The following is a 24,728-nucleotide window of genomic DNA, read 5'->3' on the forward strand; positions in this document are numbered from 1 at the left end:
TTGATGAAGAAAGATCCTCAGAGCTGCATTTAACCTCGTATTGAATAGATATATAATGGCACTTATGGACCCTGAGCCAATAAGACGATACACGTGTGTCGCCAGCGTAAGATCGTAACTTTCAACATTCGGTCAGTCGTTGGTCGTGGAAGCCCACGATACGAGTAAATGTTACCGTGCAGCCTAATCCTCCTTCACGGTCTCTGAACTTCGAAGAGCATGGTATTCAGCCGTCGGGCGAGTGCTCTCCAACGTCTGAACAGCAGCCATTCGTCGAGCGTTCAGAAGATCAATATTGATTTGAGGCCCTGTGAAGGTTCCCTTTTTGGTTGTGAACCAGAGGGCTATGACAAATGCTACCAATCCGGTGAAGACGACGGAGACATAGCTCATGTTCTCAGGCGTGACAGGCATGGTAGTCGGGAAACAGTACAGCATATCGAGAAATACTACCCATGCGACTGAGATGCCGTTGATGGCAGCGCCGTATCTACCGAGACTGAAGTACCGAAGTGGCAAGACACGATCACGCCCTCGGTAAAGGAGAACAGCTTGGGGAATGACGCAGGAAGTTTGGAGAAAGATAATGGCCGCGCTGACCATGGCAGAAAATGCGGTTGAAGAACCAAGGAAAATGAGACCGTATAGCTAGAAGAAAGGGTGAGTGAGACCAAAAAGACATAGTTGGCAGGTATATACTAACAGTAATGAAAACAGCAGAAAGAAGGAGTGCGTTGACGGGAACTTGGAACCTTGAATGAACGCGGCCCCAAAACTGTGAGTATGGCAAGGCACCGTCACGCGAAACGGCCCAGAGCGTACGTGACGAAGTTGTCGCTATAGAGTTAGCACCGACTTTGTCATGACAGGTAGTCTTACCATTGGCGACCAGATTAGCGAAGAAACACAAGGCGAACAGCGACATCAGCACTGACGCGGCGGGCCGAGAGCCAGTTCCTTGATAGTATATCTCAAACAGTGGCAACCCAGTTATAGTGTTGAGTACGGCTGGGATATCAGAGATCGCATACATAAGAGACGTTGCAAAAGGGAATGCGGTTAGTAAACCCATGAGCAACGGATATATCATGACCTTTGGTACATTCTTGGCTGGGTTGGGTATCTCTTCACAGAGATGAGCACCGCAATCACTTCCTAGAAATGCATAAACAGCATTACCAACGGCCAACATGAATGCGAAACCGTCACTGGACCAGCCAGTCCGGTTGGTAGTATCGGTGAAGATGAACTCGGCTGACGCATGATCCTTCGTTACGACAAAGAGTGTTATCGTAGTCGCACTGAGAGTTAGGACCGATAAGATAAAGACCATCTTGTTGAAGAGAGGAATCCACTGCGCCGTGAAGATATTGGCGGCTGTGGCGATCCAAATGAGAGCGACGTATATCAAATATTGATGCCATCGCTTTTGATCCCAGTCTGGATGCCATGCGCCGACGATATCGAGGATCATAGATGAGACGAAGTTGGAGACTGAGCTTGAGGCAAGCCACCAACCGATAACACTCATCCAGCCGTTTCTGTCAAATAAGTCACCTTCTCAATGTTGTCTAGTTAACATTTGGCACTGACAGATATGATGCGAAAGGTTTGTAGTCGTCCCGCGCAACCATAAAGGACCAATAGTACTGCGCCCCGGCAACAGGATACGCCGATGCAAGTTCCGCCATCCCCAACGAGACAATAGTAGTCATTACGCCAGCGATAGGTAACGACCATAAGGTCCCTGCGGAAGATGCCTCAGTCAAGCTGATTCCGATTGAAGATCCGGTTCCGAGCCATGTACAGGTTAAAGTAAACGATAAAGCGCCGAGGGACCAAAGCGAGAAGCGTCGCGGCATGGACTGGGCGTAGCCAGCAGCTTCTAGCTCGAGAGCATCGTCATTGCTGGCCGTGCTAGAGGAGGCACGCGACATTTTGGCGCGTTTGTGATACGAGGGACAAGGGATGCTAAGCCGTCGGGTGAAAACTCGGCGATGGTCGCTACGTCGAGAAAACTGCTATCAACAAGGTTTGCACGACAAGCTAAACTGCAGCAGTGACACCTCAAGCCGCTTGATGTAAAAATGAAGGATCGCGATACAGCGCGGGAAAGAAAATGAAAACTGGCAGATCTGAACCCCCTCATTCTGATGCGCTGTCGATCACGGGGCGATGTCTCACTTGAGTTGCACAGAGTGTCCGACAACGCCCAATGAGACAATCAGGAGGCGTTGAGTTGTGCAGAGAGATAAGAGATTAGAAATTATGCTTATGTGCAGCTTTAGGAAACTTTTCATAAGCAAGTCTCTCAGCTCGTGTGACGTAGCCAATGATTTAGCTTTCATAAAGACTCGTGTATTCAGCGAAAGAGAATCTAGGCCTCCAATCATGCAATATTTCATCAATAAACAAGGTCGATCGACAAAGACTAATCTCAAAATAAAGACGGCAGCTTAATACGGATGGTAGCCTCCCCCAGGATATCCAATCCAGCCACGCAAAAGACCGTTCAGAATCGGGAAAATGGTAGATATAGCAGATACAGTTCCGATAGCCGACCCAGAAATACAGAAGTCTCCATTCATGACAGCATAGTCAAAGCCTATTAACCTCATTAGCTTTCAGTCGCATGAGCGTCGTTGGTAGTCTTACCGATCCAGAGAACCCAAGCAGACACGAATGCCCCCGTGCAAGGGATCATGGCCAATAGGCCGAGACGCCTCTTGAGAAAGCGGCGTTTCCAAAGCATGGAAATACCAACAAACAGAAGTATCGCACCGCATGCGACAAGGCTGCTTGACCCGCTGCGCAGGAAGAGATCGGCGTCACTATTTGTGCCCACCGAATACGTATCGTACATATCATATGTATCGCAACCATCGGGCATCTCTCCAAAACCACTGACTCTCAAGAACATGAGCGCACCGGGAAGTGCCAGGACCCCGAGGACACATTCTTGGAAGAGTACATCGGTGGCTGTATCGGTGAGAGGTTCATAGAAGCAAGCCGATAACATGACAACCACCCACCCAACACGAGGCTTGGTCAAGTAAAACATGATGAGCGGTCCGATGCTGACATTCAGTCCGGAGGCCTTGACAGCCACGGCGCTGACGACGCATCGTACTACCGTCATTGCAATGGTCGCCAAGGTGTTGTAGGGCGTCCATGATGAGGCATCTTTCGGTGACCCGTTGAGATGGTTGTAATCCCAGAACTTCAACTTATTTCTTGCTTTGCGATTACCGAGAGTAAGATGGGTGACTATCGCCGAGAGATGATTGACAATAAAGGGTAGGAGTATGAGAATAGTGGCATTACAGTCTTTGCGGGGGAGGGAGCTGAGTCCCGTCGGGACTTGACAATTAGGTGCATTTTTATCGCCGTAAACCATTTTGACAGTAAGAAATTGGACCTGAGTAACGTTTCACAGATTGCGGCTTTATTGAACAAGTACTTGGATTTAGATCTGTTTATAAGTCGCACGACTACAAATACTAATCTATACAGCTCAACATGCTTCCATTCAGCCTTGCGTACAAAACGCCAGTGCATATCGCAGCAGACGATCACTTCTCCCTAAGCGCAAGGTCTGGACGCAGCCAATATTGACGCCAGTTCGTTTGTAGTTGATGATGATTCGTCGGGTGTTGATAGTCGACATGCCAAGACGCGCCATAGTTTCAGGGGTACGGAGAGCTGAAAATTAGGAGTTGGAGATGTTGCATTCAGCCGCCTCTTAAACTGATTAAGCATATTCATTGGAGACATTGAGCAGGGGCCTTGTGAGAAGTGGTAGGTTCTGCTCGGTCTGGATGCTGCTCAGCGTTGCATTGAAGAGATGAGCGATTTAATAGTGGTCTGAACGTGGCAACTTTGATAAAGAACTTCCAGTGAATCCATGTACCTGGCCGTTAGTCTGCTCTAACTAACAACTCTCACCAAAATCTTAACATCATGTCCCGGTTTCGGAGAGATGATACCCAGCGTCGGCACTCTATCATTCGCTTCCGGAAAAGGCTGACTCTCACAACCCCCAATAATCTCAATGTCATATCGCGTGACAAGGATCGCAAGATACACTAAAGCCATTTGCCGCGCCAAAAGCTTTCCGGGACATAACGTCGTACCTCCGCCGAATGGCTGATACGTTCTCGCCGAGTGTAACTTCGGGTTGTCAACGAACTTGTCGATATCAAGTCTTCCGCGTTTTCGCCCCAGTATTTTTTATTGAGATGGAGTTGGCGATAAGGCATCATTACATCGTTCCCGGCTTTGAGCTGGAAGTCAGCGATTGTTGTGTCTTGGGCGACGCGCCGGAAGCTGGATGAGCCGCTGTGGAGTCGCATCGCCTCGTAATATGTCGCGTTGAGCTTTGGACATTCTTTGAGGTATTCTACATCTGGTTGGTGGTGAATACCATTCTTGAAAGCTGGTGCGACCTCACTTTTGATACCCTCCTTGAGATTAGGGGTGTAAAGAGTTCGAACCTGAAGCCAGAACGCAAGAACAGATGGGTTTCCATTGATGCTTCACAGTGTTAGTTTGAGTTGCGATATAGTACCATTGACTTACGCCCAGTATAGCTTGAACAGAACAGCAGCAATATCCCAATCGCTTATCCCGTGTTTTCGCATCTCATCCTCAGCCTTTATCACAAACGGAGCCGCATCTCGTCTTTGGTCCTGCGGCATCTTGAAGTACCTTTCAAGACCATCGATTGCAGAGTCTCTCGAGTCGTAAGCTGTTCTCGATAGGAATTTCGGGTATTTATACAAGAGTTTCCAGGTTTGACGATTGAATCTGCGAAAGTGGTCGACAAGTCCAGGCGACTTCTCGAAGAGAGCATTTCCGAAGAAGCTCTTTGTGGAAGCCTTGACGATAATGTCACTTGTCCACTTGAGCATGTCATGCTCACTGCTCTTACCCGTTGTGAAAGGGCTCCCCTGTTGCATAACGCTGTCGAGCTCTAATAAGAATTCGCTGTAGAACTTTCGGGATGAAGTTTGAGTCATATCTGCTCGTATCCAAGATCGAAGAGAATTTGGGACCGATAAGGATGTCTCGCTGACAGTAGTTCCCCATAGGATATCTCTGGCCTTTCTGGAGACTGAGACGTATTCCATGAACTGGTCGATGTAGGCGTCAAATTGTAGCTCTTTCGTTTTCTGGTGAGTATCGGCAATATCGTGAAGGTCAAGAATTACGTATGTGCGGCGACCTCCAATTAAAACACTGAAGGGTTGCGCAGGGATCCGAAAATATGATCTTAATGGTAATGAGCACTACCGTTATAGACAACCCCATAAGTACTAACCTTGCAGCCACCAACAGCTTCTCAACATCTATGAAAAATGAAATATTGTGGCCAATACCTGCAAGTCCGGGTTAGATGATTGGCTAGTACGGTGGCATGCTCTTACCAGGGATCCAATATGGCAGCATCGGAGGCTCCAGTTGAGAGTTCCATAGTGCGCCGATTCTCAACAAATACAGCCAAGCAACATATGCAACCAAACAAGTCCCCAAGACACGGAACAAGATCTGATAGTGCAGAGTGAAAACCGGACCCTCGGTGTCCACAACCCCGATAGTGGCATTTACGCCTGGCGTGACAGTTATCGCACTCATTTCTCAGCGTTTGCTATTCGCAGAATAATGACTATGGATGAAGGCGGACCAAGCCATACTTATGTTAGGCAACATAGATACGGACCCCGAACTTGGTAATTCCTCGACTCCTTTTCTCGTGTTACTTTCTTGGAAGATCGACATGGACGTGGCACCCTCTCTAATGTGTCTCAGTATCACCCTAGGGACGGCCACTAGCCACCTTCCCACTAAGACATAAGGACAGATTATGAATACTGTGAGGAAGAACGAAAAGTGGATTGAGAACGCCGTGGCTTTTGGTGTTGAGCTCCTTCAGGGTTGGAAATAACTGCGATTACGGATCTGGATGAGAGTGCAGTACTCTTTTTTAATGGTGCTGATCTGGGTTCACAGGCAGAGCGTATTGCTAACAGATGTCTCGTAAAACCTGTCATAATCTGAATGGGCCACTTTCAGGGCTGAAAGACTCGCTTTCTCGGGGACGGGATATGTTTGGTGAGACATGCCATTCTCACAGGCCAGTAATCTCCCTTGTCTTAGCCTAGTGGATGAAAAGGGAAAGGGTCCGACCACTAAAAATGTGTGGTTTCACTCTTTTATCGTTTTGTATCCAGTTTCCTCCTACAGCAGCTCATGTAGCTGCTGTAGATGCATGACAAGATTGGACTGTCGCTACGCTGTCTAGGTTCTGGGGGGAAGGGCAGATACTTTCTCTGAAGTTGGAAGGTATAACAAATGTTGATATGTGTCAAAATTATCCTACAGAACGTAGCTAATCTCATTGCTTTTGAAACAGCCGGAGTGTGCCAAACCCTTGAACGGTTCTCTTTCACAGCACAAGCGCATCCATGGAAAGAAACTCTACAGTCGAGATTTGATGAAGTCTCATGAGTAAATCAGACCTTAAGCTTTACCTTTTTCTCCAGTGATATCAAAGGTTTAAGGAGAAAAAGCTTTCGATTGATATCCGCTCACGTGGCTGACAGCTGATAAGATTCATCGGATCAAACTCAGTTTCAAGATTGAGAATTACCAGCTCCAAATTTGTGATGCCAAATTGTTACAGCAATTCCCAAATTAGAGGTAATCTATCGTAAGCTCGAATACGAAGTCACTGGCTTTCCAGTAACGGTATTCTGGATCGTTTGATTTGTCAGTACTCCTGGCCTGAAGAGAGACCAATATAAAGCTTTCATCTATAAACCTAAACAAAATTCTCTCTTGGTAGACAGAATCTATGAATAAATACAGGTTTCCCGAGGCCACGGCCTGTAATTCCCTCCACGATTTTCTTTCTCATCCGGTTTCACTCTGCTCTCGTCGCTTTTTCAGCAACTCGGTGTCTTTACAAGAGATTAACACTTAGCTCTGAAGGGCCACACGACTTCATCATGGAATTGGGATGTATTATCTGCTACATCAGTGCCTTGATACTCGCCTATATCGGCAACAACTATGAAAGGCTTTTCCATGTCTTAGTAGAGGAATTACAACACTTGGGTATGCAAACCATTTCACTTAAAGACGAGTACTAACCAATAGAAGATCATTGGCAGCCTGATCCAGAAACAGATGACGAGGCTCGGGACTCTGACGGAAGTGACGACGATGAGTCGGGTATGTATTCTCACTCATCTGAAGCTATATATACTGACCGACTGTCAAAAGATGATGAAGGCTATTCTTCTGCGACACCCCGAACATAGGAATTTCAGAATGGACCGAGTTGCTCCGATGAGGATACAGACGATGAACCAAGCATTTCAGACCCAAAAGCACTGTTAAATGAAGATGATTAAGGTAGGCTTGATTTGACGACAAATGCTTACTCGTCGGGTGCCAAGGGCAAGTCTCGACAACTTTTTCTTCGAGACAGGGTATCAATCTCCAATGCGATTCAAGCCTGGGAATATCTTGTACATATGGCACTGTAGAAACGGCTTGCGAGCCTTGTCTTCCCATAACAAAATCTGCGGGCAATCTCAAATTCTATCGCCAGGGACCAGAGCCATCAAATACTCATCCTCTTGTATTACTATGTACTGAGGCACTTGCTCACCGTTAATTCAATACCAATTTTCCTGCAACTATGATCTTCGAACCTATATCAGTGAATATTACTTGATATTTATTTAACAAACTATTGATCCAGCTCCCAGGTGCTCCGTTAACACTCAAACGATACAGGGTTGGTGATTAAAATGGATAAGATCTTCATAAAGGGAGGGTCGTATCAAACCTACCGTGGCCCATTCACAATACACCTCCTCCCCACCGAACACTTCACCCATGCATGAAATAGGTGGGGGAGTCAGGCAATGCGAGATAAATAATTTGACCGCCATCTCAGTTTTTTTCTGTCACAAACCGTTTTACCTTTCTGCAAGCTGCAGTCAGACTGAGACTAACAGATTTTACCAGCCAGATCTCTTGGCCTTTTTCGCTTATCCTCCATTTTCACGATGTCTTCGCCAAAATCTCCTGGCAAGTCACCAAGGTCTCCTCAGTCTCCTCCCGGGGCTGTGGAGGCAGCTGAAACCCCCGCGCAGCAGGCGCGAGATGGATTCATTCAGCCTGTCAGTCATACCTTCATGTAGTTCTACTACCCTGCTGATGTACTCTTTCAGGATACTGATTCTGACTCTGCGTATTCTTTGTCGTAAGATGGCATGCACTGACACCGGGACAGGCTTCGCTAATATGGCCCAGAACGGATGTTACTGATACCGAATCCCTGCGCTCTTCCATTTTGAACTACAAGTGGGTTCATGGTAGACGCTTCCATGCATATGGCGATGGAACCTACTGGTGAGCTCTCAGAATTCGCAAATTTTGACTGCCACTGACGCAATTAGGGGAGCGAATGACGATCGTCAGCAAGAAGCTGAAGATTTGATGCAAGTCTTACTTTTGAAACGCATTGATCTCATTCTTATCTAACAGAACTTAGTCATGAGTTGTTTCGGGTAGTCCTCGATGGCAAGTTATATGAAGCTCCGATTGGCAAGAATCCGCAGGTTTGTCGCTTCTTATCCAGTTCGATCTCCATTCACTGATTCTATAAGAACGTACTTGATGTCGGCTGCGGCACCGGTATCTGGGCCATGTGAGTTACCATGGTACTGCTAGAGTGCTTCAAATGTACTGATGGTACCAGTGATATGGCAGACTTGCACCCATCAGCTGAAGTCATCGGTGTTGATCTCTCGCCGATCCAACCAAACTTCATCCCGCCTAACTGCAGATTTGAAGTTGATGATATCAACAAGGAGTGGACATTTCCTGAGAATAAGTTTGACTTTATTCACATTCGTTACATGACTGGGACTGTCCCAGATTGGACTGAACTTCTCAAGAAAGCTCAAAGGTAAACTGCATCATTTGTTCCATCTTTGAAGAGCTCTTCTGATATGGTTATAGGCATCTCAAACCCGGTGGCTGGATCGAGCACGTCGAACTTTGGGGAGACGCCAGAGCTGACGATGATACCATGAGTCCCGAATCTCCGCTCAAGACATGGGTCAAGATCTTTGAGCAAGTAGGCGAAAAGATCGGAAATCCTTTCTTCTGGAACCCCGCCGACGAATTTGAGAAGGCAGGTTTGAAGAATATTACCGAGAAGAAGGTCAAAGTGCCTATTGGTACTTGGGCGAAAGACAAGGATCTCAAGCAGTGGGGTGCATGGAACCGACAGTTCCTGCTACAAGGGTTGGAAGGCTTCTCTATCCGCAGCTTGACGGAGCTTCTAGGAGTATGTCTTTTGGTTATTGTTATGTTGTGAATGAGCTAACAAGTTGAACTCTAGTGGGAGTACGAAAAAGCGCAGGTCTTCCTTGTGGAAATGCGTAAAGAGCTGTTGAACCCAAAGCTTCACTCATACGTGATGGTGTACGTTGTCAGCAATTTTGAAACTATTATCTCTTGAGGCTAACATGTATTTTCACAGAACCACTGTATACGGCCAAAAGCCCGAGGCATAGGTGAGGGGATCTCGAGAGGATGATGACATTGTCAGCTATGGGGCATTATCATTTTTATCAAGACTAGGTCTAGTTGCTCTTTTGGCGTCATAACATGACCTATAACTACAAGAATGGTTGTCTATACGACGAATTCTAGATTTCCCTGACAGTTTGGCTCAATCAACTGAGAATTGAGCCCGTCCAGTTTGCAAATACTGCCAATTAAAGGCCCCAAGTATCGTCGTCGTCAAACTATGCAAGTTGAAGTGGGGGTTCGCTTGGGGCGACAGGTTCTTCGGAAGAAGTAAGGTGCGTGATATAAGCATCAGCCCCCTTGAGAGCTTCTTCCGACTCCTCAGTTCTGTGACCCTCTTTTGACTCGAAATTTCGTCGAGGTTGTTCTCTTGGTGCTAGAGCTTCTTCCAGATCCTCAATATCATGATCCTCCCATGACTCAAACGTTCGTCTATCATCCTCATAAGGCTGCTTCTCTTCGACTGCCAACGTACACGCCTTGTTCCCAAAACGATCGTCGCCAATTTCGCAGAGCCGATTGACGCTTTGTATCCACTGATAAACCTGATCTTCTTGACCCACATAGTGATTGCGACAGACGTCGTTATTACAAGCTTCAGGCACGCCAGCAGATCCATTGTAGACGTATGACTTCCTGTCAATGGCATGAAAGCAGTCATGAGGCGCACAGCTCAAGCCCCGATCCGCGAAGCGTATCTTCCTATGGTAATTGACAACAATACAGCTCTTGTCGTACCTACAGTGACCACACGCTATCCTTTCGGGACCTAAAAAAGTCAAGTTGTGTCGACGTTGGCGATTCATGTAGCCCCAACCACCACGGAGCTTGATAAGGTCTTCTTCTGTTGACACTACTTCTGAGCGGTCGATTTCGGAGATTGCGTTCCATACGGGGAGCGTATTGGGGCCGCGTTGTGGTAGGAAAAGCTGTCCTCCATTCTGCCTAATCTTTCGGAGTGAGTCGTTGAGCTTGTGTCGATGTAGATAACCACTTTGGTGGAGGATAGATCGATCGCTACCCGAATGCCCTTGCCGCAGAATATGCAGCATAATCCCACAGCCGCCATAATTGGTGGCAAATACCCTGGTATAGTCGAAGTTGTAGTTACATGGTACCTTGTGCTCGGGATGGTCACAGCTCGTTACGAATAACGGCCTATCTTCATGCACCTCGCTAGGCTGAAGAAGTTGTATGTCGGCTCTGGTGAGTGTTTTGTGCTCACAAATTCGGATGTAGCCCTCATTTGCAATGCAGACTCGCCCATTCGGCAGCTTGGCCTGGTCTTGGGAAAAGCACAAGGAAGGGTGGTCCGTCTCGCAGGAGTGACAATGAAAGAAAATCCTGAGGATTGCAAGCTGAAAACTTGCAGGTCGTCGAATGACCGGCCTTTATCCTATCCTCCCGGCTTTCCTGGCAGTTTTTGCATGTGGTGTAACTCCTGATGAACTCACAAAATCCTCCAGCTCCCCATCTTCCCTCGGTAGACACATTCCCGTCCATGATCTCATTCTGCACGTCACCAAAGGACTTATAGTCGAAGCAATGGCGACCACCCGGTGGACAGATTGGCGATAGGTATTTGTCTTTGCAGCCATCTGAACACAGTTGACAGCACCCTTTATGGGAGAAAGGGTGGGTAATAAAATCTTCTGCTTGCAATAGACGTCTGAATCGACGAGACACCTGACGGAGGGCGAAGAAAGTGAAGAGGGATAGTTTGTCGTCTGGGTCCGACATACAGGAGACGATCATCAAGAGGATCTCATCGGGGAGTCTTTGTAACGTCGAAGGTTCGAGCAGCCTAGAAGACACTTGATCCTTTTGACGCCGTACAAACTGATAGAGGCTGGTGCCTCGAGTTGGGATCAGTGGCTCGCTTCCAATACGTCTCTCCATTTGTGACTCATAGTCCATCTCGATTTCCTCCGGGATCGTATCCCATTGCTTGTTCAAGCCCGCCTCGCGTAGTACCTTTTTGTAGTTTTGTAGTGCCTTTGTGCAGCCTTCTGTAGTGAGGCCACTCAAATCCTCGTAGATGAAGCCTATCATCTTTTGCTGGGTCTTTGGAGTCGACTATCCAGGTTGGCAATGTAAAGGCTGTCTATGCCGAGTTTAGAAAGGTGAAAAAGAAAAGTTGAAGCGGCAAGACAAGTTGTCAGCATCTTTATCAGAGTCCAAAACCTTGTAATATTAGGCTTTTTATCACTTCTAGAGCACGTGTGTGTTAGGATGCCAGGGCTTCCTCTGAAAGCTTAACGTGAAAACTCACGATCTGTCTCGCTGAGAATTTATAAGGTTCACACAAACATCATGGATACTTAGTTTAAGTTTAGGTAGACCTTCGGATTCTTTCTTCGATGGGGCCAATGGCCCTAGTCCAAGTTCCCTCTCTTCCTTTGCAAAACCCTAAGGGCTTATCATAAGATTTATTGGTTATCGCGGAAGCTTTTTAAATAGAAGCTGATATGATGAAAAAGAATATTGTGTGCGCGTCATATGTGTTAGCAGCCTAAAGTTTAACCTTATGGCCAGCAATCAACTACGTAGTCCTCCCTCTCCTGAATCCCGAGTCGCGCAACTAAATAGCGAGAAGAAATTCCAGGAGCCTCAGAGTTCTATTCGTATACATCTCTCAACGGGTAAGACGGATTTCATCCGGACTGGGATAGCAAGGGAGACGACGCGGATTGCCCAGTTTGAGATCCCGCACGCTGGCGAATTTAACGAAAATGACTGATATCAACACATTCACCTTGATTGTGCAAAGCCCATCGCCAATCTACCAGGCTGTCACGGTTTACCGAGGCTATTCATGTCATGTTTGGGTATCCAAAGTCTCTTTAGGTACTAGAATAACACTATAGGCTGGACCCATGCATCAACATCGCTTGCTAGTCATACCAATCATCACCAAATATCCATTACATCAACTCAGAGTATCATCGAACAATTAAGGCTTCTTGGTTCCTTCAATCTCGGGACCAGCAATGTTGGTGTTGACGGGAGTGACGACATCAACACCTTGAAGCTTTTCAGTAGTCCTGTCGGGTCCGACAATCTCGAACACTGTTCCATAGTTAGTGATAATCCATCACTGGAGATTGGAGATAACTTACAGTCAACAGGAGTGGAAGTGAACTTGCGAGCGTTGACCTTCTTCTGGAAGAGGTAGTCAAGATCGGCAAAGCTACGGTTCATGGTCTCAGGCAGGAAGAAGAAGATCCAAACAGCCCAGATGAAGCAGAGACCGAAGTAGAACATTCCAGTCTTGGCTCCCCAGTTCCAAGCATCGCTGCTGGAGTTGAGCATACGGGGGTTGAGCTGCTGGACGATGATCTGGCCACAGACGTAGACAGCACGGCCGAGGACGATGGTCTGAGCGCGAACACGGTTGGAAGCAGTCTCAGCAACGACGACGTAGGTGGTGGGACCGAGAGAGACCTTGAAGATACACTGGACAACGACAAGGAAGGCAGCTGTAACGATAGCAACACTGTCGACCTTAGGAACGAAGCCGAGAATACCAATGATCAACATGCAGGCACCGATACCAGAAGAACCATAGAAATAAAAAGTTCGACGTCCGACCCTACCCATGAGGCTGATGGCAACAGCAGTGGCGATGATGTTGACGGACTGAATGATCATATTGTAGTTGAAAGCCATAGTGTTGCTCATACCAATAGACTTGAGCATGATAGCGGCGAAACTGGTGATGGATTGACCGTTGAGAATCTGAATGACCCAAGCCATGCAGACAATACCAGTTCGGCGAAGGTTAGTTCCTCTGAAGCAGTCCTTGAAGCTAGCAGCCTCGGCCTCAACCTTCTCCATCTCGTTGGTATGCTTCATGAGAGCGAGAGTCTGAGCCATAGACTCATCAGTGTAGTGACCCTTGCGAGCAAGGCGGCGGAGAGCATGCTCGGCAGCCTCAAGCTTACCGCGACGGACAAGGTACCAGGGTGACTCGGGAGCAAAGAAAGCGACGGTAATCAGAGGAGGAATCCACATCCACTGAAGACCGTAGGGGACTCGCCATCCAGCGTCGCCCTTGAGGTCGAGAGAGCCACGGAGGACACCAGTGGCGAGGAAACTTCCGGCTCCCCAGCACATGGAGACCCAGGCGGTGAGGTAGCCACGGAGGGCGGCGGGGCAGATCTCGGCGGCGTAGGCGGTGGTGAGGGTCTGGAAGATACCCCAGGGGATACCGCAGAGGAGGTTACCGACTAGGAGCATTTCGACGTTGACGGCGAAGAAGAGGACGAAGATGGTGCAGGCCATGAGAGACATTGCGAACTAATAATGAGATTAGCAGGGCCCAAATGAGACCGATTGAGAAATGACATACCATGTAAACTCGTCGGGAGCCGAATCGCGATTGCAGATAACCATTGATCAAGAGACCGATAATAGAACCACAGTTGTTTCCAGCACCAATAGCACCCTGCCACTTCGTAGAAATATGCTGCTTGCCATTGGCGTCAGGCCAACCGAAACGCTCGAGATAAGCGGGATGGGCGAAGAAGTTGTTGATAAGACCAACATCCATACCCTCCATGACCAAAGCAACACTCAGAAGCATACTGAACGTCACGGCGGGCCAGTATCGCGAGAAGAGCTCCTTTTTGGGGAGGAGACACTCTGCATCACTGGCTGCCACGGCGGCCTCGATGAGCTCGACCTGTGAGTTGTAGCCGGAGAACTCTGTGTGGTGCACGGGGGCTTTCTGCCCGTCTTCCACATGAGCTGTTTCATTCGGAGGCGCCATTGCTTCGAGTTTTGAGAAGAAAGGATGAAGGAGGAGGAGAGAGATGCTCGAATGCAGATCTGGGGAAAAAACAATGGGGGGAGGGATATCAGGATAAATATAAAGACTCCGCATCTCTGTGGACACCAGTCCGATGATCAGGCAGGGATATCTCGGTGGTACTTCCCCACGGGGCACTGGTCAATCAGTCGTATCTTCCCCGCATTGCAGCGAAATGACTTCGGTGTCAATAACCCGAGGCGACGCGCCATTCCTGAACCAGGATCGAATGTCCTGTTTTCTTGGCAATTCGGCGGAGAGAAATCCGAGTGAGAGGGCACTGAAACAGGTAGTTTTATGGAGTCGATTAAGGTTAAGCTGTTATTAACGTTTGGGTGTCCCCATGGGGGTTCCCACGCGGACTCGGGGTCCATTTCTGGGGTACGAAATGACACGAGGTTGACAGATGGGATGGGTACTTGATCTGTCAAAAGTCTATTCCGTCTCTTTTTCATGGGAATCATATTGATGCTCAATACTCTAGTTGATGAAGGAACTGTGCTGTCCCCTCACTGATGCCTTGCATGCTGCATCTCAACAACCCCATTATCTGGCAATGACTCCTCTGGTTGCTGGCAAAAGGCCTCGGCTAACCTCCTCCATGCGACGGTGCGGCAAATGCCGTGTCATGTCCCATTGGCCGGTTCTCCGTATCTGACTCTCTTGGCCCGCGAGTCTAGACCAGGTTGAGCTCTCAGCTCCCTCGACTGAGTCATGAGACACCATCTCGACTAAAAGAATGGAGAAATTCGCTGTCAGAGCCGAAAAACGGTCGATGCTTTTTATTTCTCTCCGCATGACTTGATACGACACCGATACAGAGGTTCGCCGAAGAGCTGTTCCCAGCGCCTCAGCTACACACAGATCAAAGGCTCAGTCAACAGCGGGACAAGGATTAACCGTGAACCAATAGCAGGTCTTTGAGGCCCCCATTCGACGTTGCCTTTTCTGTCGTCAAGGTTGTGTCACTGAAGATTTCCTTCCCCACAGCGGCCAACCCCAAAGTTTGCCCCCGACTTTTCCTGCACAAGCTTATTTTAAAGGAGGCCCAAGCGCATAGAAAAAGTGGTGAGCTAGCTAGGCTTATGCAAGCCACGAACAGCATCTTACGCTTTCTCCTCACGGTATTCCAGCAGGTTTTTGTCAATGCCGATATGACTGCCGTTATCAGTGACATTGCAGGCTTAGTTATCGTGACATTGAGCCTTGTGAGGATAAATAATTTAGCATGGACGTGATAATAAGACTCGCCTGATGTTGCCCAGGTTATTGCGCCCTGAAACTGTCTTGAATGCAACCCTGGCTGATCCTCGGCATCTCGGTCGAGTTCCATGCGCTCTCCAACCATTTGGGCCAAGTCCGCGCCGCCTCTTGATGACATATTGGGGTTGGAGCCCCCAAAGTGTCTGTCGCTTAACCTTTCCGTTGTTGCATCTTGCATCGCCAAGGAGCCAAACCAAAACTCTATGCTGAATCCGAGGGTTTGGGCCGCGCCTGTGCGTTGATGGTGATGTTTATCTCTATCGGTACGCGTACATGATGCTTTTGGATGGTGATTGTGGTGATGGAAGCCAAGATTGGCTTTGGGGTTCCTGGATCTTGTCCCCGCACTCGGCAGATTGAGATCTTGAGATTTGGGAAACACCAGAGGTTGCTCGCTTCAGAAAGGACCGAAAGGCGAGACAAATTGTATCACAAGTCGAAATGTCAGTTATGTAAGGGGCGATTGAATATTGGGATCTTGACTTGGCAGCTGTATAGCGGTGAGGCAGGCCAAACTGTTAGGCGACAGGACGTTGGGCATGTTACCGCCGAAAGACGATGCCCCCAGCCATTAGACTAATTTTTAACACTTTAAGGTTGACATAGCGAATTTGTAGCTCTAACAAGGGCCAAACTGAGGTGGACTCTGGTGTTCGATAATGCCACAAGGCCATTGTATTGGTGCAAGCTTTCAAGTTGAGCATCATGCAAGTTTGAGCCTCAGACGATCTTGACAGCTCGGAGTAGCTGCACGATACCGTGGGCCAAGCTATGATTATGGAGAAACGTCGTATCGAACTATCAAGGGCTCCTTGCCCAGTCTTTGAGACATTTGACAGTTCCTGAAATGACCAGCTACCATAATAGCAGGCCTAGTAGATCGAATCTCCATGTGCAGGGTAGGTAACATGACTTACCACTTGTTCAAATGCAATGTCTGCTCCTATCCAATTACCTTTGAGTTCAATAGGAATACTGAAAGGATCTTCAGTGTTTGATCATCTAATACGCGGGCTCTTACCCGCAATTCCGGATAGATCATCAAGTTTGCCCACTTTCCCAACGTTCGGCACCCCATACCCGAAAGATCAACAAGCAGATCTTTAACCGCCATACCAAAATCTGTGGAGTTGATCCTTCGCGCGAGCAACTATCCATTCACGATCTCTTGGCGCCTAGTAGGACCGAAAAGGTTGATCACTCATGCTGCACTGCAACGTTTGATGTGATGCAGACTTCGCCGGAGATTCGTGCCACATGCTTCGCTGTCAATTACCCCAGGCTTGCGAGTGAGATCTCCAGATGGGGCGGGGATGTCTCCATGCGACCCAATAGTGGGACAAGCCCTGCGGCGCAGTTGGGTGAGAACCAACATGTCAAATGAAAACCTGGAGGGGGGTGCGGCACAGTTATCTCGAGCCTGTTGATGGAATGCACCAAGGAAGGGTAGTCAGTCAGATTGATGAGCCAGATATTCTTCAGAATATGTATCTACCTTGCGCGTCAAGGTGTTGATTTCTCCCATTTGCGCAAATCTTTGGACAGAGATTGTGACTGAGGAGAAATAAAAACCCAAAACTTGCAAGAAACACACAGAAAGGAAATAGTCAAGAAGAGGAACAAGAAAACGAATAAGAGCTCAAACCATCTGTTCATGACGAAAGCGTGTGGCAATTTATCAGACCGAATGCTTCAAGTCGTCATAACCACAACATTGACTTGGTCACTCTCCTTTTCAACCGGCTCCAAAATAGGCGATTCCTCCACCAGCGTTGTTTTCGATCAACCACAACCTGCTGAATGACAAAGATGGGTCCCCCTTCCGTTTCAAAATGTCTTCTGCGGTAGCCGTCCCATATTTCTTGCCGGTTTCTCTCGTCAATGCGAGCCTGGTCCTGTTGGTCCAAGGGAAGAGCATTGATCGCATCCCGAATCTGATCGCGTCGAACACGCTCGTTTTTTATTGTCTCCGGGCTGAAAGAACCCAGTGAATTCACTGTAATAAAGTATTAGCATTCTACCCTAAAGCCCAAGATCTGTTACAGTCGTACTGTCGGCAATGGCAGAGGCCTCGAGGTTCTGCAGCGCGGAGCTGTAGTGGCTGATGAGTCGAATATTGTAAATGTCTCCAAAGTCTGGTCCAGGCACGAGACTGGTATCGACTATATCTTCTTCAAATTTCGAAAATACATTATGCTCAAAAATGAAATGACTGCTTAATATAATATCTGCTTTGAGATTGTCAAGCACGTAGAATTCACAGGTAATCTTATCCCATGAGCTGCGGAACTGCCAAGTAGCGCCGTGAACAATACCAGAAGTGGTATCTAGAGACCCATCAGCATACTCTATGGTACGCCTGTGCTCCGAATTCCCATCAATTTCTAGGGAGTTTCGAATAGCAAAGTTTGTTGATATCAGCATCACGTCACAGCCCGTGTCGGCCAGAGCAGAGGAAGGAATGTCATCAAAGCTTCCCTGAAAGCAACACGTATCGTCCTCGATAAGATTGAACCTAAGTCGAGTGCCAAGGTCTCTCAATGATTTTGTAATTCGATGGGTGTATTTTGTCAGAGTACCTGTGGTTTTCAGGAAATATTGGCACAGGATGAGGTCTTGAGTGCATTTAGGGAGAATACAACAGTCAAGCAAGTGATACTTTGTTTCTCCCCAGAAAGTGAATGGGATATTTACCGTACCACAAGACTTAATTGTTGCCCCAGAGGGTAGCCGGAATTTCTCGTTAGCAAGGTCCTTGGGCACTAGTCCAAGTGAGTCGACAAGTTGCTGGGAAACGAAGTTACGTTTCGCGCCAGTGTCAGGTAAGGCATCTATTCGATATTTGATTCGATATCTGTCTGGCCCAACCAATACTTTCACCGTGTAGTCTGTTGATCCACTGGAATAGGTCTGAGCCAGTTGCTCAGAGGCCAAGTAATTATACCCGCCAGTATGAAACACTGAATCGGCTCGATATGGGCTAAGGAATGCTTTGATGTCTTCCGCTTTGTAGTCTATCGATTCACCAGAAGACACCGGATTCGTCCTTCTGTGGGCAGGCCATGGGAAAGCTCCTTTCCAAATTGGGTTCGCCAGATAGACACTTCTCAGCGCATTGCGGCTTGTATAAAGGTTAGCAGCTGATAGCGTACGAGTGATGATGCAAATACGTACATAGGTGATTTGAATGAGGGAACCTGGGCAGCACTGGGCCCTTGAATGAATTCATCGAGCAGACGATCTCTCCAGAGACCATTGCTTGTAGTAACATCTGTTACTGGCTTAAGAAGCCGAGGAATTCCACCCCGTATCTGAGAGTTTCCCTCAAGATGGGAATCAGGGACCATGGGGGCGCGCTGATTAGAGGAGCAAATGATGCATCGTAATAGTGCCAAGTTTATTTCGGGTGATAGAATAGGTTTAACGTTCAGAAGGAACAAGTAGTCTCCTTGTAGGAGAGTGTCAATACGCTGATCTGGATATTGTTTGGCGAAAATGCAGGAAAACAGAAATACTTTTGTAACTGAGAAGGGAGCGACTTGTGGGTATTCGAGTGCTATGTGTCGGGGCGCTGGTGGCTGTACTTGAGCTGCACTGTTGTCAGGCTTCTTGTTGGGCTGATTCAACTTGTACCAATCATATTCTTTGAAGAGATGCTATCTGGTGTTTTGTGATTGTAAATTGTAATTTGACACGTCATTGGAGGGTGGCCAGCATCAGGCCGTAGGCCCAACTACGAAAACTAACGGAGCAGCCCATTTCCTGATTTCTGATTGTGACTTCCGGCGGATTTGAGTTTTTTTTTTTTTTTTAGCTCGCTCTGTCTGGTGACTGTGAACTCTACACGGATGCGAAAGGTCTTTGATATTGAGATGAATGCAGGCCAGGCTGCAACTCGACCCCCACTAGGATTCTCAGCACTATCGTCTTGGATCGTTTCAGACAGAGATCAAGAACTGCTGGTTTTCCGAAAATTCGGAGAAATAAGTGCTCGAAATCTTCTTTATTTGCAATGTGAATTATTAAGCATCGAAGGCAGATTGAAGGCCTGGGATAAGCAAGTTGAAGCTAGCAACGACACTGCATTAGAGCAAGCTGCAGAAAACATGGGAAATGATGAACGAACAGGCCAAGGCGGGCAAACCAGAAGCAAAAGAGATGCTGGAGTTAGTAAATCAGCTCCGCGTCAAGATTAAAGAATATCGTATGTGGAATAGACCCAACTATAAGCTTCTGCTTACTCTCGTATAGATGAAGCGCTAGATCTACAGGGCAGAATATCTCTGCTCCACGGCCCTGACCAACGGGCCCTTGAAGTGGCTCGAAACGAGCTTCATGGGGGTCCTTTAAGACGAGATGGGCGCAAGCCAAATCCAATACTAGGTGGGAGAGGGAAGGATTACCTTGATAAGGCGCAGGATCTCGTCTCCCTCAAAGCTCCAGCAGCTATTGATCCATTATCAAAATTGCTCCGGGCCTACTGGCCAGGTCGAGTGCGTTTCATTATCCTCTTGAATACTGTTGCAGTTGGTTGAGAATCATTCACTGATGCGAAGATTTTGGAATCAGGAAGAACTATCCAGGGACGGCCGGCATGGGATCAGCCGGTTTGACGAACGATCAATCATGATTACAGTCGCTCTTGTCAACATACTACTCGCGATGGCCTTGTTAGTTGGCTCGATAAGCAGTCTCTACTACGTGAAGTCACCACCAGCAATTCTTGGTACTATATGCGGGTTTACGATACTATTTGCATTGAGCATAGGTTTGATCACAAATGCAAAACGAGCAGAGATATTTGCAGGAAGCGCGGCGTAAGTACTATCCCGCCTGACCTTTAAGGGCTATAGCGAGTGACTTGATATGCTGATATGTAAGAAACCAGTTATGCGGCTGTCTTGGTGGTCTTTGTCGGCAATGGAGATCAATCGGGTTGCAAGTGTACATAGAGGCTGGAACTATCCTTGGGCAATTCTAGTTGAAAATGGTCCTTTAGAATGCAAGGTATTATAGAGATTGAGAGAAGCTTAAAACGATGTCGTACGGCAATAGATAGTGCACCATGAACAGGCTGGTGTAGGGCCGTCTTAATGCAACTATTGTTAGCCCACAGATATGCAAAACCCCGAATCTCACAATGTGGCAATGAATTACTCAAGTTGCATAGTATAATGATATTGCCAAGCCTAACGTTATTGATCACGAATTGCTGGGTGCGAGGTGGTGGCTCTGGTATACAACCCGTTTCTCCACCCGAGGTTCCCTACTTGGGCAAGGTTGCAAAAATGAGGTCATATTTATCAGCAAGACTGGCACGCCCTACTGACTACATATCAATCAGTCACTTCTTAAACCCCTCCGAGCGCAGTGATATTAACAAGGGAACAAAAAAGAACACTTAATCTGAAAATAAATTACGCCTTAAAAATGTCAGACGATTATGCAAAGATTCCTTCGGGCGCTAAGGTTCAGCCAACGCCTTTCCAAGTCTCCATCACGGATGACAGGGTCGATGAGCTCAAGCAGCTTGTGAAGCTGGGAAGAGTCGGACCGCCGACCTACGAATCGACGCAGAAAGAACATAATTATGGCGTTAGTCATCAGTGGCTAACTGATGCGAAAGCTGCTTGGATTGACTTTGACTGGTATGTTGCACCGTTTGATTCTAAACTTGCATTGCTGAGGTCTGACCTTTTAAACAGGCGCGCTGCGGAAAAGCACATTAATACCTTCAACCACTGGACTGTACCCATCAAGGACGAGAAGGGAGATTTCACCGTCCACTTCACGGGTCTCTTCTCCTCTAAACCCGATGCCGTCCCCGTGGTCATGCTTCATGGCTGGCCGGGTAGCTTTCTAGAGTTTCTAAGAATCTTGTCCATTCTCCAGGAGCGCTACACTCCCGAGACGCTACCTTACCATGTCGTTGTGCCATCTCTCCCCGGCTATGCTTTCTCGGATAAGCCGCCGTTGGACAAGGACTTCGGCATCAGAGATGTTTCCCGCATCGTGAACAGCCTCATGGTTCAACTGGGTTTTGGAAGTGGTTATATCGCTCAGGGAGGCGATATTGGAAGCAGGGTTTCTCGTGTGCTCGCAGCTACTTATGATGAGTGTAAAGGTATGTCATCAAGATGCAAACCATCGGCAAGGTCGAAGGACACTACTAACACGCTTTTCAATAGCCGCTCATCTCAACTTCTGCCTCATGTCTGAGCCCGCAAGTGCGCAGGGCGAAGTTTCGGATGCAGAAAAAAAAGGCCTCGAACGTGCAAAGGACTTCGACAAGCTGGGCACCGCCTACGCTTTGATGCACGCCACAAGGCCAAGCACCATCGGCCTCATCCTCTCGTCATCGCCTCTCGCGCTCTTAGCCTGGGTCGGCGAGAAGTTCCTAAGCTGGAGCGACGAAGATCCTCCGCTGGAGGAAATTCTTACCTCAGTTTCCCTGTACTGGCTGACAGACAGCTTTCCTACGTCAATCTTTCCATACCGCCAACGCTTCGACCCAGATTACCCCGGTGCGCACGATCACCCGAAGTGGAAGATCAGCAAGCCATTGGGCTATAGCTGGTTCCCGTTTGAGCTTGCTCCTATTCCTGTGAGCTGGGTGAAGACGACAGGAAATCTGGTGTTTTGGAGAGATCATAAGCGAGGAGGTCACTTTGCTGCTTTGGAGAGGCCAGAGGAGTTGTTGAAGGACTTTGAGGAGTTTATAGAGCAGATCTCGAAGGATGGATCTTTGAAGATCCAGTGAATCAATTTGTAGATAGCGGCGCTTCATCTCGCTTCAAGCTAGATTGAAAGATCATGAACCAATTGGAAGATGATCAATCAACTTATATATTCGAATCCATCATTGTCTTCGTCCTTGATCAAAGCCATGCGAATTATTGAGGTATTCCTGATTGACTGGAGGTTCCCATTCCATTAATGGTCTCACATGACTCAGCACGTGACGCATGTCCACGGTTTTCGGTCGTGGAGATTCACGGTCTGTGGCTGTCGAATTGACTGGCACTCACCAAGAGGACCATTAGCTATGGCCATTTCTTTTGCTATCTTTTACGGCTCGGGTTGCGCAACAAGCAAGGGCTATTAAATTCTAGCAACGAAGCCCAACCGCGAAACTGAGGACGCACCCACTTTGTCCTTGGCGGCCGCAAAGCGCGCCATGCCACTACCATTAAGCCGCTCTACTCGATGCGACCGGCACAATGAACATCGCGCTGCCGCTGCAATTGCGAACTTCGCCGTCATTTGATACGGCACATCGCAGCTCCGCTCGCCCCGACCAAGCCTTTGACCCAACGTGTCCCTACCGAACCCGCCAAATCGGCGCCGCATTAATCCCCATCTGTTGCCTGACAATCTCGAGCGAGACGACAACACACTGAGCGCCGCGACCGATCCAGAGAACATGGAGCGAACAGGATTGGAGTACCGCGGCGGCCGTCTGCGCCTTCAGCTAGCACCTTTGGCGTTCGTGTGATGCCATTCGCCGATGCCGCGCCTTCGAGCACCAGTGTCAGGAACGCATGATCCCTTCCTTGCGTGTTCCGTGTGACAGAGCTACCCGACTCTCGTCATCGCACAACAAACCGGGGACGCCGCAGCCTTTCACGACGCAAGTCTTCTGCCTCGACACACGTCCATGTCCATTCGATTGGGCGACCTGTCCCTTGCCTTGTAGCAGAGCATCGTCCGAACCAGCCCACCGACACCTCATCTGATTGTGATGTCGCTCTGAAGCAAGGCATGCACCGCGACTTCACCCGCGTGAAAGCGCCGTAGATACAGACAGATTGCCGGACATTCCACCCTCGCTCGAAGCTCGACCCACCATATACTCCGTCCTGCCTTGCGATACCATATATATAACAGCAATAACGCGACAGGGTCCCTGGAAAGTAGTAGTTCCTTGAAGGGCCCTTCAATTCTGTGCGTGAAGAGCTGTGTCTGACCTGTTGTAACCTCGCTATCCGGTAGATAAAGGATCTGTGAAACTGCATGCGCAGCGTAGAAGTAAGGGCTCTCCGACGTAGATGTCTGGTTCAATTGACAGATACTCGCCAGCGCCTCGGGTATTCCCTCTACACCAACGTCGGGTAAAGGCGCTTGCATCTGCGCAATCGTAACAGCCATGACGCGGAACAGACTGTCATTTCGTAGAGGGTCCACCATATTCCACAGCGACATCTTTCCACTGATCATGGACACCCAATCGAGGTGGTCGTCGCCAGTCTTCAGAGGCCATGAATCTTCAGGTCTGTACGCATCAGGTGACGAGAACGTCAAGACGGCGAGAGCAGCTGCTGTACCCCATATCGGGTCTTTGTCCTGCGTCTTGACAGGTTCGCGTAACTTCTTGTTAAAGAGCGCTGTGCTTTGTGACCAGTGGTAGCATTCTTCCAGACTCCGGGGAGAGCTTGATGAGGTGTTTAGGTAGCGATCGTATGTAAGCGCCACTGCTAGAGAAGCGTGCATCAAACATGGGTTCTGTGCCAATTAACTTAGCCTACATAGACACAGTCGGCGAGTAGCTCTTACAGTGAAGGCGAGTTTAAACAAGCTCCGATTGACGTTGATCATGTTCTCATCATCCGGCGTCAAAAGACTTCGCGCATAATATCTCGTTACAAAATCTTGACATTTTGCATTCAATTGATAGATAGTATACTCATCAGAGGTCCATATCGCACTCGCGACAGGTCTCTGGGGCGTTGGCTTGCATCGAACCACGGCCCTCACAGTATCGGAAGTGATCGGGTGAAGATCAGGGATGTTCAGCCCAAAGTTACAGAGTACTCCGAATGAGCTGCACTTTTTGCAGCGAGGTTTGCTCTCGTCACACTAAGAATGGTTAGTTGAAGTATTGATGAGTTGAGGAGACCAACCTTGAGTTTTCTCAGCTTGCAATTCCGGCATCCATATCTTGACCGCCGTGCAGGTTTCTTCGGGCGCATATGGTCCACGCACTTGGAAGACATTTCCACAACGTTCTACTAATTGTCAGAAATCGCGGAATGTTGTCATCATT

General features: G+C 48.2%; 10 protein-coding genes across 10 annotated transcripts; 3 read left to right on the top strand and 7 right to left on the bottom strand.

Annotated features, from left to right (window-relative positions):
- Window positions 1-183: 183 nt before the first annotated feature.
- Window positions 184-1,937, bottom strand: FOBCDRAFT_148690 (amino acid/polyamine transporter I; the record flags this gene model as incomplete). The annotated part of the gene is made up of 3 exons (XM_059608294.1): window positions 184-648; window positions 704-1,541; window positions 1,594-1,937. The coding sequence occupies 3 exons, from the start codon at window positions 1,935-1,937 to the stop codon at window positions 184-186; spliced, it is 1,647 nt and encodes a 548-aa protein (XP_059466153.1).
- A 469-nt stretch (window positions 1,938-2,406) lies between these two features.
- FOBCDRAFT_191957 (uncharacterized protein) lies at window positions 2,407-3,434 on the bottom strand. The gene is made up of 2 exons (XM_031192285.3): window positions 2,656-3,434; window positions 2,407-2,605 (listed from the first exon to the last, which is right to left on the bottom strand). The coding sequence occupies exons 1-2, from the start codon at window positions 3,395-3,397 to the stop codon at window positions 2,457-2,459; spliced, it is 891 nt and encodes a 296-aa protein (XP_031031131.2). The 5' UTR covers window positions 3,398-3,434; the 3' UTR covers window positions 2,407-2,456.
- A 493-nt stretch (window positions 3,435-3,927) lies between these two features.
- FOBCDRAFT_244997 (cytochrome P450) lies at window positions 3,928-5,634 on the bottom strand (the record flags this gene model as incomplete). The annotated part of the gene is made up of 5 exons (XM_059610647.1): window positions 3,928-4,188; window positions 4,266-4,533; window positions 4,579-5,271; window positions 5,321-5,378; window positions 5,427-5,634. The coding sequence occupies 5 exons, from the start codon at window positions 5,632-5,634 to the stop codon at window positions 3,928-3,930; spliced, it is 1,488 nt and encodes a 495-aa protein (XP_059466154.1).
- A 1,373-nt stretch (window positions 5,635-7,007) lies between these two features.
- On the top strand, window positions 7,008-7,322 carry FOBCDRAFT_281151 (uncharacterized protein; the record flags this gene model as incomplete). The annotated part of the gene is made up of 3 exons (XM_059611595.1): window positions 7,008-7,116; window positions 7,162-7,233; window positions 7,285-7,322. The coding sequence occupies 3 exons, from the start codon at window positions 7,008-7,010 to the stop codon at window positions 7,320-7,322; spliced, it is 219 nt and encodes a 72-aa protein (XP_059466155.1).
- A 653-nt stretch (window positions 7,323-7,975) lies between these two features.
- Window positions 7,976-9,745, top strand: FOBCDRAFT_233380 (S-adenosyl-L-methionine-dependent methyltransferase). Its single transcript, XM_059609926.1, has 9 exons — window positions 7,976-8,192; window positions 8,306-8,424; window positions 8,472-8,513; window positions 8,567-8,633; window positions 8,682-8,722; window positions 8,774-8,983; window positions 9,037-9,367; window positions 9,422-9,504; window positions 9,563-9,745. Exons 1-9 carry the CDS (start codon window positions 8,079-8,081, stop codon window positions 9,594-9,596), a joined length of 1,041 nt encoding a protein of 346 aa, XP_059466156.1. The 5' UTR covers window positions 7,976-8,078; the 3' UTR covers window positions 9,597-9,745.
- An 85-nt stretch (window positions 9,746-9,830) lies between these two features.
- FOBCDRAFT_244999 (uncharacterized protein) lies at window positions 9,831-11,664 on the bottom strand (the record flags this gene model as incomplete). Its single annotated transcript, XM_059610648.1, has 4 exons — window positions 9,831-10,314; window positions 10,351-10,730; window positions 11,067-11,210; window positions 11,299-11,664. The coding sequence occupies 4 exons, from the start codon at window positions 11,662-11,664 to the stop codon at window positions 9,831-9,833; spliced, it is 1,374 nt and encodes a 457-aa protein (XP_059466157.1).
- A 766-nt stretch (window positions 11,665-12,430) lies between these two features.
- Window positions 12,431-14,450, bottom strand: FOBCDRAFT_191960 (and other transporter-domain-containing protein). Its single transcript, XM_031192291.3, has 3 exons — window positions 13,964-14,450; window positions 12,732-13,911; window positions 12,431-12,681 (listed from the first exon to the last, which is right to left on the bottom strand). Exons 1-3 carry the CDS (start codon window positions 14,381-14,383, stop codon window positions 12,566-12,568), a joined length of 1,716 nt encoding a protein of 571 aa, XP_031031137.2. The 5' UTR covers window positions 14,384-14,450; the 3' UTR covers window positions 12,431-12,565.
- Window positions 14,451-17,385: 2,935 nt separating this feature from the next.
- FOBCDRAFT_281155 (uncharacterized protein) lies at window positions 17,386-19,032 on the bottom strand (the record flags this gene model as incomplete). The annotated part of the gene is made up of 3 exons (XM_031192292.2): window positions 17,386-17,681; window positions 17,737-18,806; window positions 18,860-19,032. The coding sequence occupies 3 exons, from the start codon at window positions 19,030-19,032 to the stop codon at window positions 17,386-17,388; spliced, it is 1,539 nt and encodes a 512-aa protein (XP_031031138.2).
- Window positions 19,033-19,557: 525 nt separating this feature from the next.
- Window positions 19,558-22,559, top strand: FOBCDRAFT_253953 (Alpha/Beta hydrolase protein; the record flags this gene model as incomplete). Its single annotated transcript, XM_031192293.3, has 10 exons — window positions 19,558-19,672; window positions 19,721-19,746; window positions 19,787-19,889; window positions 19,937-20,178; window positions 20,255-20,502; window positions 20,759-20,762; window positions 20,856-20,901; window positions 21,057-21,333; window positions 21,391-21,809; window positions 21,874-22,559. 10 exons carry the CDS (start codon window positions 19,558-19,560, stop codon window positions 22,443-22,445), a joined length of 2,052 nt encoding a protein of 683 aa, XP_031031139.3. The 3' UTR covers window positions 22,446-22,559.
- Window positions 22,560-22,874: 315 nt separating this feature from the next.
- FOBCDRAFT_253954 (uncharacterized protein) lies at window positions 22,875-24,678 on the bottom strand (the record flags this gene model as incomplete). The annotated part of the gene is made up of 7 exons (XM_059611074.1): window positions 22,875-23,006; window positions 23,058-23,144; window positions 23,212-23,260; window positions 23,291-23,417; window positions 23,653-24,187; window positions 24,239-24,541; window positions 24,586-24,678. The coding sequence occupies 7 exons, from the start codon at window positions 24,676-24,678 to the stop codon at window positions 22,875-22,877; spliced, it is 1,326 nt and encodes a 441-aa protein (XP_059466158.1).
- Window positions 24,679-24,728: the final 50 nt, after the last annotated feature.

The sequence above is a fragment of the Fusarium oxysporum genome, chromosome XI (assembly GCF_013085055.1).
Source record: "Fusarium oxysporum Fo47 chromosome XI, complete sequence".
Classification (NCBI taxonomy): domain Eukaryota; kingdom Fungi; phylum Ascomycota; class Sordariomycetes; order Hypocreales; family Nectriaceae; genus Fusarium; species Fusarium oxysporum.

What these genes read in the sequence shown, in the direction of transcription:
- FOBCDRAFT_191960 (XM_031192291.3), bottom strand. Translation starts at nt 14,383, where the DNA reads ATGGCGCCTCCGAATGAAACAGCTCATGTGGAAGACGGGCAGAAAGCC. An exon ending in GCTCCCGACGAGTTTACATG is followed by an intron (nt 13,912 to 13,963) that starts GTATGTCATTTC and finishes TCTCATTATTAG; the next exon opens with TTCGCAATGTCTCTCATGGC. An exon ending in CACTTCCACTCCTGTTGACT is followed by an intron (nt 12,682 to 12,731) that starts GTAAGTTATCTC and finishes ACTATGGAACAG; the next exon opens with TGTTCGAGATTGTCGGACCC.
- FOBCDRAFT_233380 (XM_059609926.1), top strand. Translation starts at nt 8,079, where the DNA reads ATGTCTTCGCCAAAATCTCCTGGCAAGTCACCAAGGTCTCCTCAGTCT. An exon ending in TATGGCGATGGAACCTACTG is followed by an intron (nt 8,425 to 8,471) that starts GTGAGCTCTCAG and finishes TGACGCAATTAG; the next exon opens with GGGAGCGAATGACGATCGTC. An exon ending in GGCACCGGTATCTGGGCCAT is followed by an intron (nt 8,723 to 8,773) that starts GTGAGTTACCAT and finishes TGATGGTACCAG; the next exon opens with TGATATGGCAGACTTGCACC.
- FOBCDRAFT_191957 (XM_031192285.3), bottom strand. Translation starts at nt 3,397, where the DNA reads ATGGTTTACGGCGATAAAAATGCACCTAATTGTCAAGTCCCGACGGGA. An exon ending in TGCTTGGGTTCTCTGGATCG is followed by an intron (nt 2,606 to 2,655) that starts GTAAGACTACCA and finishes TGAGGTTAATAG; the next exon opens with GCTTTGACTATGCTGTCATG.